This window comes from Lissotriton helveticus, chromosome 7 (genome assembly GCF_964261635.1).
Source record: "Lissotriton helveticus chromosome 7, aLisHel1.1, whole genome shotgun sequence".
In the NCBI taxonomy this organism is placed as follows: Eukaryota; Metazoa; Chordata; class Amphibia; order Caudata; family Salamandridae; genus Lissotriton; species Lissotriton helveticus.
The window spans coordinates 587,207,896-587,224,410 of record NC_136068.1 but is presented as its reverse complement, the minus strand read 5'-3'; the positions used below and the strand labels follow the sequence as shown (position 1 = coordinate 587,224,410).

Genomic DNA, 16,515 nt, shown 5'->3' with positions numbered 1-16,515 from the left:
TCCTGCGGGTACCTATCCTGGGGGAGTCTGCCTGTAAAGTGCTCAGTGCATGGTCAAGGCCATTTATATAAAGGGTAAACAGAAATGGTGCTAATATGCAACCCTGTTTGACCCCACTGGAACACAGTGCACTTGATAACTGTAACAGTCTGCAAGTGAGCTTCCCTCAACACTCTTTTGGCCTCTTGGACAACGTCCTAAGCTTTGCTACAAAAATGCTTTAGAACGTCCTTAGACATTCTATTTGTAAGCAGACCAGCAGTGTAACAGCAGAAAACAGGGCCCTTACAATTTACTGATGCTTATTTTGTATACAGCGTTTTCTAGTCTATCACACTGATATATAAAACAACTTATGGTATATGACCTGCCAATAATACCTTCTGGTTTCACCCACACTGCCCTGTGTTTCATGTAGATCATGGTCCTTCTACCTTCAGGGCCCCATCACTGGAACTTAATTTCCCCAGTCATCATAGACAACCCTTCAATTCAGGAGTGCAAATCAACCTTAATGAGGGTGATGTATGACGTCAGAAGGCAAAGCATAAATTGTACCTCGCACAGACCGTACATAATGTACATTTGCAAGAATTGTTCATTTTTGCCTCTTTTAGTTGTAGTTTTTCCATCTATAGTTATGTCTTTCATTGTTGCTTATGTGTACAAAAAGGTGTTGTTTACCATTTCCTTGAATCTGCAAACTAATTTTGTGTGAACTAACCATCTATCTCAGTTACAATGTAACATGTACTGTTCTTTTGCAAAACGTTACTGCTTGAGGTGTTGCTGCTGCCGAATGAATAAATAAAATGTAAGCATTAAACTGCTGACAGTCAAAATCACTGGTGTTTACTGTGCCATGTGGATCTCTCAACTAAATCATTCTCTCACATAAAACGGGGTCCTCTCAGCTTCAGAATCTTTTGCTACTGTTGAAATTTTGTTGGCACTGTCTGTCATGCTAAAGCTAAGTTTAGTGCTGACCAGAATAATTCATTTTTTTTGTTATTTTGTAAATGTTCGGTTTTGGGTGCTTTGCTGGTAACCTTTCTCTGGGTTTGAAGGTCATTGCATTTGATTGGTACCATCCATATCCAAACTGCTTTGGTTTAAAGTACATTTGGACTTGTCAGGACATCAGCTAGCATGACAATAATGTCCTGGGCATGTCATGGTGCTCAAGAGACAGGAAAACACAATCAGGCTTGACAGAACGCAGGCCCGATTTGAACACAAACACCGTAATGCCAGAACACACAATGGCTTTTAAAACGTGTCACTGCTTGCCAGTGCACCAGCCAGATGCAGAAATGTATCTGGGCCTATCAGCACCTCAATCTCTGCGCTTGGTCCTTCCTTTCTATCAAGAAGGAATGCAAGATCCCAATCAGTGCGCCAGATCTCAGAGGGAATGTTGGTTACCATAACAATTATGTGACCTCAGGAAGAACCATACTCACCAGTTCTGGTCGCCACTCCTCATGACAGATGAGGCCAGGCACAGTTTCTCTCGAGTTGACCATGGCTCTGTTGGACCAGCGCTCAGCAGCTTGTGTTCTATAAAAAAAGATACAGAAACAAATCCTTAGCAGATACAGAACAGGAATCACTCATTACAGATACCACCTAGCATCCAACATTATCAAGGCCTCAGCAGACAGCACTTAGTAAAGAAACAGTGGCACATTCACTGAATTAAGACTGAAGTAGATAAATTGATATAATGGCTACAAAGCCACAGTGAGTATGGTAAATATTGATTTGCGATTAAGACAAAAAGAACAAAAGGTATCATGAAACAGGGTTGAAAAAGAGCTGTATCATGCTAATGTACAGAGTCGCACAGAGAGCGGTTGATATAATGATAATAGGCTGCACTGAGGACGTTGTGTTGTAACTATATAAACAACATTAACCCCTTCCATGCGTTGGACGCCCCCCGCCCTTCCGACGTCACAGTGGGCATGTGCGGAGGTTGGCCTAGGGCCGTCCGATCTGCGCACGCGTCAGATTTGGCCGGGGCGAAGCGGTTACGGGCTGCAATAAGGACAGAGGTTGTTGTTATATAATACTGCACGCAGACTGATGGTACAGTAATGTAAGTGCTGCACTTGGTGGTATGGTGTAGCACTTACGCACACTTACTGTGACCAAGAAGCTGGATTAAGGGCAAAGTTTATCATTCAATGAGGACAGAAAGTATCTGCAACGAGGAAAGAAATTACTGTGATGTATTTATGTAATTGGTATTTATGTGATTGTAAATTGCTGTTACAGTGCTTAGTAGAGAGAGGAAGACGACTCTGAAACCCAACATTAGAGTTAAATAGTTGGTAGTTTAGTAATATATGCTTCTTTTTTTTTCTTGTGAATTAGTTGTGTTAAGTTTGTGCTCTCCGGGTCTCATGCTTTTAGTAGTGTTTTGAGCAGCGATCTACGAATGGAAGAGGATTAGAAAAGGGAAGTTTTGACTTGTTATTGAGAGTAATAGGCATGTGTGCCTGTTTAGTTGGGTGAATTCGATAAACAAGCATTTGCAATGCAATAGGTCTCGCATTAGGAAAGTTTGAGCTATTGGTATTGTAAATGACAATTTTTTTATTTATGTGTTGGTTTGGAAAATAGCGAAATTAAGAGCTTTGTCATTTACAATGCCAATAGTTATAACTTTCGCAAATGTGACACCTATAGCATTTGTAATGCAATATGTGTTGTATTTACGTGACTTAGATGTATTGATATTACAAATAACAATGGCTTTTATTTTTTTTATAATTAATACTTAAATACAAGTTATTGTATTTTATAATGGCAATAGCTTACACTTTTGTAAACAACCTTTGTGAAGATTATGTTCAGTGTATTTTATTGTGACGAAAATCCAAGAACAGAAATGAAATATTAAAAAAAATTGTGACATTTGTAATAAAGCTTGAAACATTGAGAACATATTTGAACCAGTTGTTGTTGAATGGTTGCACAGATTGATGCGGTGGTGGCACTGAGTGATATTGTGGTGACGACGAGTGATGCTGTGGCATTCAGTGATGCTGTGGTAGCCCATAGTGATGTTGTGGTGCCCCTGAGTGATGCTGTGGTGATGCGATAGAAAGAGTGAGTGCAATAGATAGATAGAGTGAGGGCGATAGAGTGAGGGCAATAGATAGATAGAGTGAGGGCTATAGATAGTTAGGTAGAGTGAAGGCGATAGATAGATAGATAGATAGATAGATAGATAGATAGATAGATAGATAGATAGATAGATAGATAGAGGGCGATAGATAGATAGATAGACAGACAGACAGACTGAGGGCAATAGATAGAGTGAGGACGATAGAGTGAGGGCGATAGATAGAGAGATAGATAGAGTGAATGCGATAGATAGATAGATAGATAGATAGATAGATAGATGGTTGTGTGTGTGGTTGTGGTTTTGTGTGTGGTTGTGGATGTGGGGGTGTGTGGTTGCCTGTGGTTGTGGTTGTGTGTGTGGTTGTGGTTGTGTGTGTGTGGTTGTGTGTGTGTGGTTGTGTGTGTGTGATTGTGTGTGCGTGGTTGTGTGTGTGGAGTTGTGTGTCTTGTGTTTGGGGTTGTGTGTGTGTTTGTGGGTGTGTGTTGTGTTAGGGTAGTGTGTGTGGTTGTGGGGTTGTTTGTGTGGTTGTGTGTGGTTGTGTGTGTGCTTGTGGTTGGTTGTGTGTGGGTGTGTGGTTGTGTGTGTGTGTGTGTGTGTGGGGATGTGTGTGGGGTTGTGTGGGGGGGTTGTGTGGGGGGGTTGTGTGTGTGGGGGGTTGTGTGTGGGGTTGTGTGTGTGAGGTTGTGTGTGTGTATGGGGTTGTGTGTGTGGGGTTGTGTGTGCGTGGGGTTGTGTGTGTGTGTGGGGTTGTGTGTGTGTGTGAGGTTGTGTGTGTGGGGGGTTGTGTGTGTGGGGGGGTTGTTTGCGTGTGTGGGGTAGTGTGTGTGTGGGGTTGTGTGTGTGGGGTTGTGTGTGTGGGGGGTTGTGTGTGTGGGGGTGTGGGGGTGGAGGGGTTGTGTGTGTGGAGGGGTTGTGTGTGTGGAGGGGTTGTGTGTGAGTGCTGCCCAGGGCCACAGACCTGGGACTGAAATAACTTCTGATTAGGCCGATGTGTGTGGTCGGACAAACTGCAGTCAGTGCAGAGAGCCATGGCTGAAGTGTGCTGACCCGATGACCCAGGCTGCAAAGGGTTAATTACAGCAGTAGAACAGACCAAAGGATCAAAGATGACCCCCAAAGTCGCCCATGTCTGCGTATGTGTGTTTTTGCCATTTAAGTTTTTAATTACATGAGGCTTGTGAAACACTAAAAGCTCTCTCTAAGCCAGACCTAAAAATTGCGTTCCATCAGAGGAGGTGTGGCCGTGAAGCAGCTAAATATTGAGCAATCGGAGCTTTAAACTTCACAAGTCCCAGTGTAACGTGCCATATCATTTACTTTTAATCGCGTAACATGCCACATAACTTGCTTCTGTTGGTCCAGCTTAATTTAGCTATGGCTAGGACATATCCTAGTCCCCCAATACCACAAAATTTCGCTAGGCTTGTTCACAGGAAAAGACGACGCTCAACTTCTCGCACACTATGTCAGAAACTTGTCACTTCAACCGGCCTTGGGACAGACGGCCGCGCATCAGCCGTGCACGCGCACACGAGGCCCGCACTGGGGTGTAAACCTGGGCCAGGCCCACTTTACTCACACCTGCTGGGTTCTGTTCTTAGTCACTCCTACGCGCTTTCGGCCCCACGTACAGTTACCCACACTGGAAGCACATAGCGCACTGAAAATTGTGTTTTTTCTATTGGCGCTAATGGTTTTAAAAAAGTCCAAGCAATATAAGAAACGGAGTGGTGCAGGTGAACTAGCGTCATGGTCTGTCTGTAAGGAGGCAACTGGGTGTGAGAGATGAATATCTGTCTCTGTGAAACTCGCGCGCTTGCGCCTTTAAGGAGGTGAATCTCTCTGTCGGGGGTGGAGGTCTGCCTCCCTGTCTAGTGCTTCGATGTCTGTCTGGAGCTTTAAGCTCCTTCCCCTGTTAGTCGTGTGTTTATCAATGGGTTAATGCTCTGCCTGACTGAGGCTGGACGTCTTTCCAACCGGATGTCTACAGATGGACCTCAGAATGTCTGAAGGACAGCTCGGGCAGTGGAACACTCACTGCTGACAGCTGCGGTGATCTTTATAGTCAATAAATAAAATCAACAATCCCATTGGATGCTGACAATGCCTCTCATTTACAGCACAGAGAGATGCAAAACCGAGCTGTACTCGGGATTCATGTACTAATATGGGGGAGGGGTCGATTTATGTCAGTCTGGGAGTGAATGTCTGTCTGTCTGAAGTATAAGTGGGGGTGGGGGGTGTTAAGGCATGCCTAGAGTTATGTACGCCTGCCAATACGGGAGATGAATGTCTGTCTGTCCGAAGTTATGTACGTCTGTCTGTACGAGGGGTGGCTGCTTGTCTATGAAGTTAGGTATATGTGCGCCTGGTTGTGAGGGAGTTGAAGATGCGCACAGAAACGTCTGCCTGTATAGGGGATTGAGGTGATGTTAATTATAGGCACAGCTACGGAAACTATGCAATCCTGAAGCTGCGGCGTCTTCTGCATAATTATAGCCAACCCCTTCCATATAATTCATCACTTCCTCTACAATTTGCAGATTTTAGCAAAAACAAACATTCATTTGTATGTGAAATGGATAAGAAGTTACTACAGAAACTGCCACGGGTGTTGCCACGCACCGATGACCCTCTGCAAATATGAACGGCTCTTCTCTCAGTTCGGGATTGCTGTACGTGGGTGTCAAGCTGACCCCACTGAAGGGAAATCTTTGCCCAAATAGTGTTAACAAGTACAAAAACAAGGGAAAGTGATTCTGTAATCAATGAGGGAGCCTATCCCTCATTATGCCCGGAGTGAAGGTATCACCGCCGCCGGCCCGATGTTCGGGAGCGTCACGCCTGTCGTGGGGCGGGACTTCCACCTTCTGCGGGAAGCCCGCGCTCACGGAGTGGCTGGCCCAGAGGAGCAGTGGTGACGCGGGGCTCCCATGCCTGAGGGAGAGCCCCGCGGTGGCTGCAGAAGTAAGAAGCCATGGGTCAGAAGTGGCGGCTGAGGCCGTCGATGCAAGTGCGGGGCTCCCAAGAGTGAGGGAAGCCCCGCGTGTGCTAGGTAATGCGTGTGTGTGTGTGTGTGTGTACACGTTCACAACTTGCTTGTCTAGGCTGCTAGGGGTGGGGTGGGTGGGGTGTGTGTCTGTGTGTGTGTGCGTGCGCGAGAGAGAGAGCAATACAATAATGCTAATGCAGGAGGCTGACTTGCCTCGGAAGTGGGACAGGAGATGTGCACGGCGCATGGCTGTACGTGCACGTACACGTGCGCAAATCGCCAAGAGCTCTGCGCGTCCCCATCTCCTTTCCTACTTCCGAGGCAAGTCCCTAACAATAGAGCTCGCTGGCGACAGCGCTTCGCGCTGCGTATGCCAGGCTTGACCTAAAAAGGAGGGGGAAGTTTGATAAGGATGTTTGGGAGTTCATAGCACACTGAAACATTTGGGATGAGTCAGAGAGTGAATGGGTGACATAATGGTTGGATGGAATTTTGTGTCAGGAACAGAGGCTTCAGATTATGCTTCGTTTTACTTTACTGCAAAAACACAGCAGTCAATCAGGTAACAGTAAGTGAACCACAAAACCTTAATTCCCCATGAACTGGCCTAAGACATCACATCATCCTCCAATCAGGGCCAGGGAAGGCCTATACGATCTGTTACCCCCATTGTCCTTTCTCTTTCTTTGCTGATCCAGCAGCCATAAGAGAAGTGTTTTTCAAACATACCACATTTTTTGCATTCTGTGTGTTATTAAGGTGCTTATACTGACATACTCACCCTTTAGGTATGTGCACCGCTATCTGATGATGTTTTGTTGCCAACGGCATTGTGGCATGAGAGCTAGATCAGAAACTCCAATCTGCGCACATTTGTGTCGGCGCAACCATTTCTTTTGCAGAATGAATTAACTTTTAGGCATTTGTAACAGCAACAGCACTACCTTTTCGAGACTGTGGTCTCCCGACCTTATTCAGCATGGAGCATGAGCGAGAGGATGCACCATCGCTTGGTTGTAGGTGTGCAGTCCTCTTTCTATTGTGGGTGCCCGATCGCACAATCAAGAGGCGCTTGCATCTTTTCAAGAAGTGTGGCTCGCCGGAAATGGTGCCGGCACTTTCTCCCAGGCTCCTCTGACGCCCTCCTGGAGCTGAAATAAGTGTTTAGAGCTGGCCTCTAGTACTCTTACTTGCATTACATAGAAACCTGTTTGGGTTTGCACCCACCCCTCTCCCTACTACCTCCTGTGTTTGCCTTAGTGACTTCAGGGTAGGTGCTTGTGTCTTCCTGTCATGGCAGATTTTTTCCAAGGAGAGTATGAGGGCTATAATGACTATTATGATCCCAATGAATACCTCCTGGAAGAGCAGCTGTGGAAGCGCTCTGTTCAAGACTCTGTCAATAAAGCTTTGGCAGTCACTTTGCGACCATACAGATATTCTTTAAAGCGCTAGGCGCTCCGAGAAACGGGTAAAGACCTCCCGGGTCCCAGTAATCCACCTAGCTCAATTTTGCCATGTTCTGTGTCCCTACGCCTCATCCATCATATGTTATGTGTGCATGACCAATATGCATATGTTATTCCCCATGTCCGATTAATGACGCAATTCCAGTTGTGTCCACCTCTAGTATGTTAGTTTCCAGTCCTCGTGAATACTACGAATATCAGGCCTATGTAAAGTAATGTTGCCACGTTTCTCAGTGTGCACGTTATTCCATTATAAAGTCCCCGTTTCCAGGCCTCAAAAGGGCCCGGACATCAGATTCAGCTCCTGTCTCCTGAAAGCCTCGCTGAGGAGCGATACAGCCCCCACCTGTATCCTCGACCCTTCACTTACTTCCTGCCTCGCAGTGCCCGGTGCAGCTTGGCTCTGCCTCTGAGTCTGCCAAAAGTATGTTATAGTTCCAGTTATCAGTTCAGTCCTCCTCCTCTGCATTCCTAAGCTACTGAACTGCATCAATAGTTCCCGTCATTGTCTAGCCTTCTCGTCTCCATGTTAGAGAAATACTGTATTTAATGGTCATTTAATATTCTTCATCACGCACTACATGTAGAATAATGCATGGTCCAGTCTTAGAATCAAGTTAGCTTTTCCCCTCATGACTTCTAGTTTATATCAACATGTTCCCTAAACATCAGATACCAGATAGGGTTTAGGTACATGTCGCTCCGACCCTCCAGACTTTAGTCTCTGCTCCTAGCACAGAGTTCGTAGCCCCCAGCTTCTCCTAGTAACACGTCATTGCCAGTTTTCGCGCACCATTAGGTTAGAGGTCCCGGCTCCTTAGGTAGCCCCCTCCTATGTTTCCGCCCATTCATGACATATTCTGTTACGTTTGCACCACATGTCTATGTATACGCCCAGTTACACCTCTTTTTACTGTTATCTTTCGCGACTGCTACGCGTTACGCCTTCTGCTCCACCCACTGCTACGCCTACTGCAATGTAATGCTATGTGTTTGCACTATGTATATATGCCTGTGTTTTGTTATTGAATGTTAGCGCGCTCATCCCAGACCTAGCCCCAGCAGCTGCTGGGCCTCTTTTCCCCTGCTGGGCCCCAGTTGTCCTGCTGGGCCCTGTCATTCTGTTCCTATGCAGGTTGTCCTGATCCTGTCCTTATGCTGTAATAAACCTGCAGAAACTCCTACTACCTCGAATCTTGACTCTTATTTTATTGAGCTATCTGTTATGCTATAAGTCTAGTCAAAAATAGGGTATTATTTATTTATTTACCACATAATGGCGCCCGAACAGGGACTTGCCCTTTCCCCACGCGTCGGTGAAGCCACGCCGACCCCCTGACCCTCTGCAGTCGTGACGGAACTCTTCTGCGCAGTGGCAGATATTTCTGCTCAAGTATCCCTCAGGCCCACGGAGGAGACGGAGGAGGCGGTCCAGCATCCGAACGAGACGGTGGAGGAACGCGGCGAGTCCCGACCAGAGCCCAAGCCGAGAGTCCAAGGTCCGAGGTATCCGGAGGCCCACCTGTAACTGAAGTCCGAAGTCCGAAGTTCGTCGTCCGGTCCAGTCCGAGGCCTTCCGTTCCGTGCTGCCCGGTGAGTACCATTGCTGGGGTAGTATCTAGACAGGACCAATTTAAATTGACTCCTGGTCCGTGGGTTGGTGGTGCCCAGACTCACAAACGAAGTGTTCACCTAGGTGGATACGGGTCTTGATGTGTCCCTTTATGGGACCGGTATGTTCCGTACTGTTACAGCAGTGCATCCAGTAACTCTAGTCTGTTCCGTTCTCGAGAAAATCTGTTCTATTTCTGTTCTCAGTATTCCAGGTAATATTCTGTTCGAACTGTTATTTATAATGTTCTTCATGTAATTTACTGTTGTGGTATGAGTGCGATGTGATTTCGTGTTTTTTATTGTGTATTGTATTGTGTCCAGATTACAGTTCAGTCATGCCTATATTTTCCAAGTTACGTCAGTTAAAAACTAGAAAGGGTCTGTTAGAGGAAGCAGTTCCTGTCCCGCCTAGGGACAGTCCAGGTCACTTTATGTATCAGAAACATGGCATAAGCGCCATATTGTATCTAGATTTATGGGTAGAGTATACCAAACAGTTAGAAGAAAAGTATAGATGGCCCGTATCGGGTACATGGGATGCCGAATGTATCATGCGAGTAGAAGAAGCATTATGGAAAAAGAAAGCCAGACAGTCACAGAAAGATGCCATCGAGTTATGGCGTAAGGAAGCTCATAGAAGAACGGAAAAGGAAGTCAGAAAATCAGAGTTAAGTAGAGAATCCCAGGAACGAGCCCAAGAAAGAGAATTAATCGAGATAGGTGAACAAGTCAAAGCCGAACAGTCAGACAGACAGAGGCATGCCCTTATTAAGGGTATGTATCCTCTTCTTGCCGAAGGTTTGCCAAAAGCGACCCCAGAGGCACCCAGTAATTTCCCGCCACCATTAATTCCGACCAAGCTACGTCACAAACCGACCGCAGCTGATATTTTTATTTCGTCCTATCTGGACGACACAGTCCCCGAATATACAAATCATGTTCGTGTTCCGCCAGTCCTTGCAAATCAGGCACTTCCCGCTCCTCCAGACACCGGAGTACCTGTTACGGTACCCCCGGTCCAGCCTACAGTTCCATTTCCCACTCTGCCAGGACGTAGAGCCTCAGTAGACGACTCCAGTTTAGGGGCCGCAGGAGGAGCTACTCCTCAAACCCCGCCGCCACACAAGCGTTTATCAGCACTCGAATTACATGCTCAAGCATCACAGCGTACTCCTAAAAGTAATAAGTCTGTTACAGAAATCAGGCAAGCCCTTAACGAATGTGTCTATGATCCAGTTCCAGGCGAATATACTATGGTTTTATATTCCTTACGTGTAAGGAGAGTGACCGAGTATCTAGTCACCTTACCGAATATGAAAGAAGATCTAGACAGAATATATCGTTTCATCCGTACAGGGGATGATCCAGAAAGTATTGGCGAGATTATGCCTCAAAGGAAAGCCGAGATTCAGCTCATGATATTAAAGTTCCTGATCAATTGTCTAATAAGAGAACAAGATTACCCGTCTAAAGATCCCGCCGAAATGAGAATCCTGACAAGGTGGAGTGATAATATAGCCGAGGGTAAGCACAAGACCGTCAGTGCCATGGAGAGTATGTACAAGAAAATTCGTAAAGAAATAATAAGGTTACACGACCAGCGTAAAGCAGCACAAGTAAGTGAGAAAGAAAGTATCTCTGATCCTGAAGAGGAAGAGAACGAGAATCCCGCCAGAATAGTGTATGTAGGAAAATCTAGATTTCCAGATCGCCATTTACGTCTAGAACCCAAGTCTATTTTTCATCTAGCACCAGAACAAGGTTCTCTAGAACAAGTATTTCAAGCTACCGATCACATTCTGAAATCACGAATCGGTTACAGTGGATTAAGTACCATGCATGAACAAGAACTAGCCCGATCAGCAGTCCGATGGATTACTGATTCTACCACTTTTCCAGACGAAATAGTGGCACAAATGTTTCTGAAACTGCCCCCAGCCGAGCAACGACTGGTGGGTATGTATATGATCCAGCACCTCATCACTCTGTATGAGGGTCAACATTCTGATCCAGGTCCGTTGCACGATATCCTGAACGAGTTACTCCAGTATAGATGGAGAGGTCTAGGTACCGATTTAATTAGTGTCATTCTAGAACAGCGCCACAAATATAGAACGTTCCTGAACCCGCATTTTGTTCATGTCTCACCCCCAGAAAGTAAATCGTTTTACATAGACAGACAGAATCCGTTACGAGAAGTCCACCCAGTCCAAGGGGCGGGTGGCGTAATGCAACGAGTGTTCGTATACACTCCGATTTCAAAGATGGAACTTCTTGAAATGAAGAAATTAATTCCCTGTCATGACAAAGATCCAGCAGGGTTCCATAGAGAATTAAAAGACATGCTCCGTATGGGAGAATACACTTACCCAGATATCATTAAAATGTTAAAGGTCCTGTTACCCGCAGGGGTGTATGAAAAGTTGAAGGAAAAAGAATGGGAGGTGGGAGAGAAAAAGATCGATTGGGCAGCTCTAGAAGCTGAAGACAAGGCACGAGTACCAGGTACCGGTCTTGGAGATAAATGTAAAGAATTACCAGATTTACTGATTCAAGTTTTACCCAGATTATTGACAACTAGGAAGGAAGACTGGGATGCAATCTCAGCCTGTAAACAGAAACAAGATGAAGATATTAGTGATTTTTATTCTAGATTTGAAAAATGTTTTAGTATTAATAGTGGTCTCAAGACAAGTAGTGAGTCATACCCTCATCTTTTCGTTACCAAATTAGTCGAGAATTCAAGTCCGCAAATTAAAAACCGAGTTTTAAAAGTCGAAAGCACCTGGCAAGCAAATACTCCGTCCCAGATGCTCCAGATGCTCCAGTATCACCAGAATAGAATCAGAGAAGAGCAAGAGCACGAAAGAAAACGTATGAAAGACACGAAAATGAAAGTGCTAGTTGCACAATCTGTTCCTCAAGACAGTCAGAAGAGGGGTCCGAATCAAGCCAGTCATCCTGCAGCTCCCGTTAAAGGGAACTGCAATTATTGTAAACAGCCAGGTCATTTTATAAACGAGTGTGCAGTTCTGAAACACAACATAGCTACCGGTAAGACTAAAGAAAGACCACGTCCGCCAAGACAAGAACAAGTTTCACAGATTCCTCAGTCACAGAATGCACAACAGACAGTTTCCGCACCGCAGCCTATCGCTGCAACACAGCATGTTACGTCACAGATGTACCAGTATGCACAGTCCGAGTATCCAGAGTATCAGTCATATTCATGAAACAGCCTAGAGAGGGAGGTAGGCTTGCCTCTCATCGAGATACCTGTAGATCAAGAAGGTCCTTATGTTCACAGTCAAGTATTAGGGAAAGACAGAAAGTTTTTGATCGATACAGGGGCAAGTAGGACCACAATTAGTCATGCCGAAGTTCCAGGGGCTCCACTCTCAGGCTCAAGAAATGTTTCCCTTGGATTTTCAGGAAAACCAATAGTTAATGAGATATCTAAGCCAGTCACTCTAGAAGTAGGTCCATTGTCCCGTACTACTGATCTGTTACTTACTAAGTCATGTCCAGAAAATCTATTAGGCATTAAGACACTGAAAGAGTTAGGTGCAGTTATTTGCTGTTCCCCAGAGGGAATACGTCTGTTCCTACGTGACTTTAAGGGTCACTATGTATTACGAGATTTTGATTCAAGATTGTCTAATGTTCCACAGCATTTATGGGCGCAAGGTCCAACTGATGTAGGTTACATGCAAATCACACCCCATCGTGTGACTCTCAAGCCAGGTGTAGTGTTACCCCGAATCAGACAGTACAGATTGCCACCCGAGGCTGTAGCAGCCTTATCCAAAATTATTGACGAGCTCATGGCTCAAGGAGTAGTTGTAGAAACTGACTCCAATGTATGTAATTCTCCGATCATTCCAGTCATGAAACGTACTGATCCAAATGCACCCCCAGTATATCGATTAGTGATTGATTTACGAGAGCTTAATAAATGTATTATTCCTCAGTACCCAGTTGTCCCAGATATTTCTTCCCTGTTAACAGCCATTGATTCCGAAGCCATGTTTTTCACTGTCATAGACCTCAAGAATGCATTTTTCAGTGTTCCTATTCATCCAGACAGCCAGTTTCTTTTCGGATTTTGTTTAAATGGAAGGAGCTATATGTTTACACGCGCTCCTCAAGGTTTCACAGAAAGCCCTAGTATTTACAGTCAAGCACTCAAGAGACAACTAGACAATATTCACATGCCAACTGACACTGCCCTGCTCCAGTATGTCGATGATCTACTGATCACTGCCCGTTCTGAATGTGCCTGTGAGCGAGCATCACTTACAGTTCTGTATTTTCTAGCCGAGATGGGGCACAAAGTGTCACCTTCGAAGCTTCAATTCTGTGTCCAGCAAGTGGTATACTTAGGACACTTGCTGTCCAAGAGGGGTAGGCAGTTGACACCAGACCGTATCCAGTTAATAGCGAGTCTTCCCCAGCCCAGAACCCAGAAGGAGGTACGTGCCTTTATCGGCCTTACTTCTTATTGTAGACAATGGATTCCCCAGTATGCATTTCTAGCCAAGCCACTGATACAGTTAACGACACAGGAGGCAGCCGTATCGACTGTCCTCCCTTGGACATCTGAACATACACTTAGTTTTAACGAGTTAAAGAAAGCCCTATGTCAAGCTCCAGTTCTAGCTACACCGAACTACAGTAAGCCTTTTACACTTTTTGTTACTGAACGCGAAGGTACAGCATTGTCTGTTCTCACACAAGATCAAGCAGGACAATACAAGCCCTGTGCTTATTTTTCGAGCACATTAGATCCAGTCGCCCAGGCGTTACCTGCGTGCCTCAAGTCAGTTGCAGCCACAGCACTAGCTATCAGACAAAGTGATTCCATAGTTTTAGGACACTCCCTGACAGTACAAGTCCCACATTCAGTAGAAGTTCTTTTAAACCGAACACAAACTCAGCACTTGACAATTGCACGTTTAACAGGTTATGAATTGACACTGTTCCAGCCACACATAGAAATTAGACGCTGCAACGTTCTGAATCCTGCTACACTGTTACCATCAGTTAATTCAAATCCAGACCCACATGACTGTGTGGAAGTAGTTAACATTACGACAAAGCCAAGACAAGACCTGACAGACATTCCGTTACCAGATCCTGACCTGACACTTTATGTGGATGGTTCATGTATGAGAACTAGTACAGGAGAACTAGTCGCCGCGTATGCAGTGACTACTGACACTGAAGTTATTGAAACACACCGTATTGACACCCTGTCCGCTCAAGCAGCAGAGCTAGTCGCTCTGACACAAGCCTGTATACATGCCAAGAACCTGAAGGTTAATGTTTACACAGATTCACGTTACGCATTCGGAGTTGTACACGACTTCGGAGTGCTCTGGCAGGAGAGAGGTTTCATGACTTCTCATGGAACCAAGATTCAGCATGGTCTCCTTATTCAAGCCCTGTTAGATGCCATACATTTACCGACATCTATTGCTATCATGAAATGCAAAGCACATACGAAAGTCACCGACATTATTTCCCAAGGTAATGATCTAGCAGACCGCACAGCCAAGCTTACAGCACAGACTCCAGACATTCCAGTTAATCAGACACGTACTCCAGATCCGATTACATGCATGACAGTTAAGGACCCTACACAAGATGTCATAGATATACAGTTACATGCTACTCCCGATGAAATCAAGAAATGGTCTGAACAAGGAGGGGTCCAGACAGATCAAGGATGGTTAACGAAGGGTAGAGCCACATGGTTTCTCCCCGATTCTATGGTTCAAGTCATTATCAATACCGCACATAGTCCAGCACATTTAGGAGAAAAAGCTATGTTAGACAGTATCCAGAACATTTGGTTCAACAAGCATTTACGAGCTGCAGCCAAGCAGAAAGTCCGCACCTGTATGATATGTTGTCAGTTTAACCCAGGTAAAAGTGTCCCGGTGGAACAAGGTGGTTTCCAGCCCCCTGACCACCCTTTTGAGGTCCTCCAGATGGATTATATTCAGATGGAGCGATGTCGAGGTTTCAAGTATGTCCTTGTAGTAGTATGCGCTTTGTCCAGGTGGACAGAAGCATATCCAGTCCCAGATTACACAGCCGCGACCACTGCCAAGCAGTTGGTTCGTGAATTTTTCCCTAGATACGGACTCCCTAGAGTCGTATATTCTGATAACGGTCAGCCATTCTCCTCAGAGTTAATGAAGCACGTTTCCCTTTTGTTAGGGTACCAGTGGAAGTTTCATTGTGTACGCCATCCTGAAGCAGCCGGTCTCGTAGAGAGACATAATCAGACTCTGAAAATCCGCATTGCAAAAGTCTGTAAAGACAAAGGTGTGGACTGGTTAATAGCTCTGCCAGTCGCTTTATTTTATATGCGCATGGTCGCACATTCCAGATCAGGTCTGTCCCCGTATGAGGTCGTATTCGGCCGCCCCCCTAACATGTGGGGTACTCCTAGACCCCGAAGTATTACCGATGTTTCATGTAATATGCTGACAGATTACCTAGCTTCCTTGATGTCTGCCCTCAACTCATGTCGTTCACAGGTTGCCGCCGCATTTCCAGACAATACCGAGGTGGCACCGCACGAGATCGTTCCAGGCTCCCTTGTGATGGTCCGGAATTTCGACAGATCAAGTCCGCTGGAACCACGTTGGAAGGAGCCACGTCAGGTCCTCTTGACCACCCGAACTGCCGTCAAGTTGGAAGGCAGGAAGGGGTGGGTCCACCTGTCTCATGTAAAACTTTTCAAAGGATTGAAACCAATTTCTAAAAACATTTCCAAGGATTTCCAGGATTCGAAAGATTGCCAGAACATTGTTTTAAAGGACTGTCCCGCACAAGACATTATTACAACCCCTCCCTTGTTAGAGAAAACTCCGCAACAAGAGTATAAGCTCAAATTAAGGTCTAGTAAAATAAGTCAGTCAGTTTGATTGTATAAGTCCTCCCCTAGGTGAAACGGTTAGATTGTTTCTGACATGTATAAAATAGACCCCCATAGTGAGAGAGTCAGTCGAAGTTCACTTCAATGTATCGTTTTTCTGAGTTTCATATTATTTCTCAGCATAATGATTTCCTGCACTAGTTACGCACTTTTCCTGTGTTTTCCAGTTCCTCATGTAAATATGTCTGCTAATGCTACAGTAGAGCACACGTTTAGTGATCTGCCTCCTCACGAATATTCTTACCGCCTCGCTATGCGCAACAACACATTTATCCGTATGTTACATTATTCACACCAGACCAGCAATGCCACAAATTGTTGGGTGTGTGGTCGACTCCCCCCTTTCCAGACACCG

The 16,515-nt window shown here is 45.4% G+C and overlaps 1 protein-coding gene across 10 annotated transcripts in view; it reads right to left on the bottom strand.

Moving 5' to 3' along the window:
• Positions 1-16,515, bottom strand: part of BRD8 (bromodomain containing 8) — a 791,877-nt gene that overhangs the window by 721,416 nt on the left and 53,946 nt on the right. For all 10 annotated transcript variants that reach the window (XM_078652722.1, XM_078652724.1, XM_078652723.1 and 7 more), the window contains exon 2: positions 1,464-1,560. In XM_078652722.1, coding sequence (XP_078508848.1) covers positions 1,464-1,560 — 97 coding nt within the window. The remainder of the gene's footprint in view (positions 1-1,463; positions 1,561-16,515) is intronic.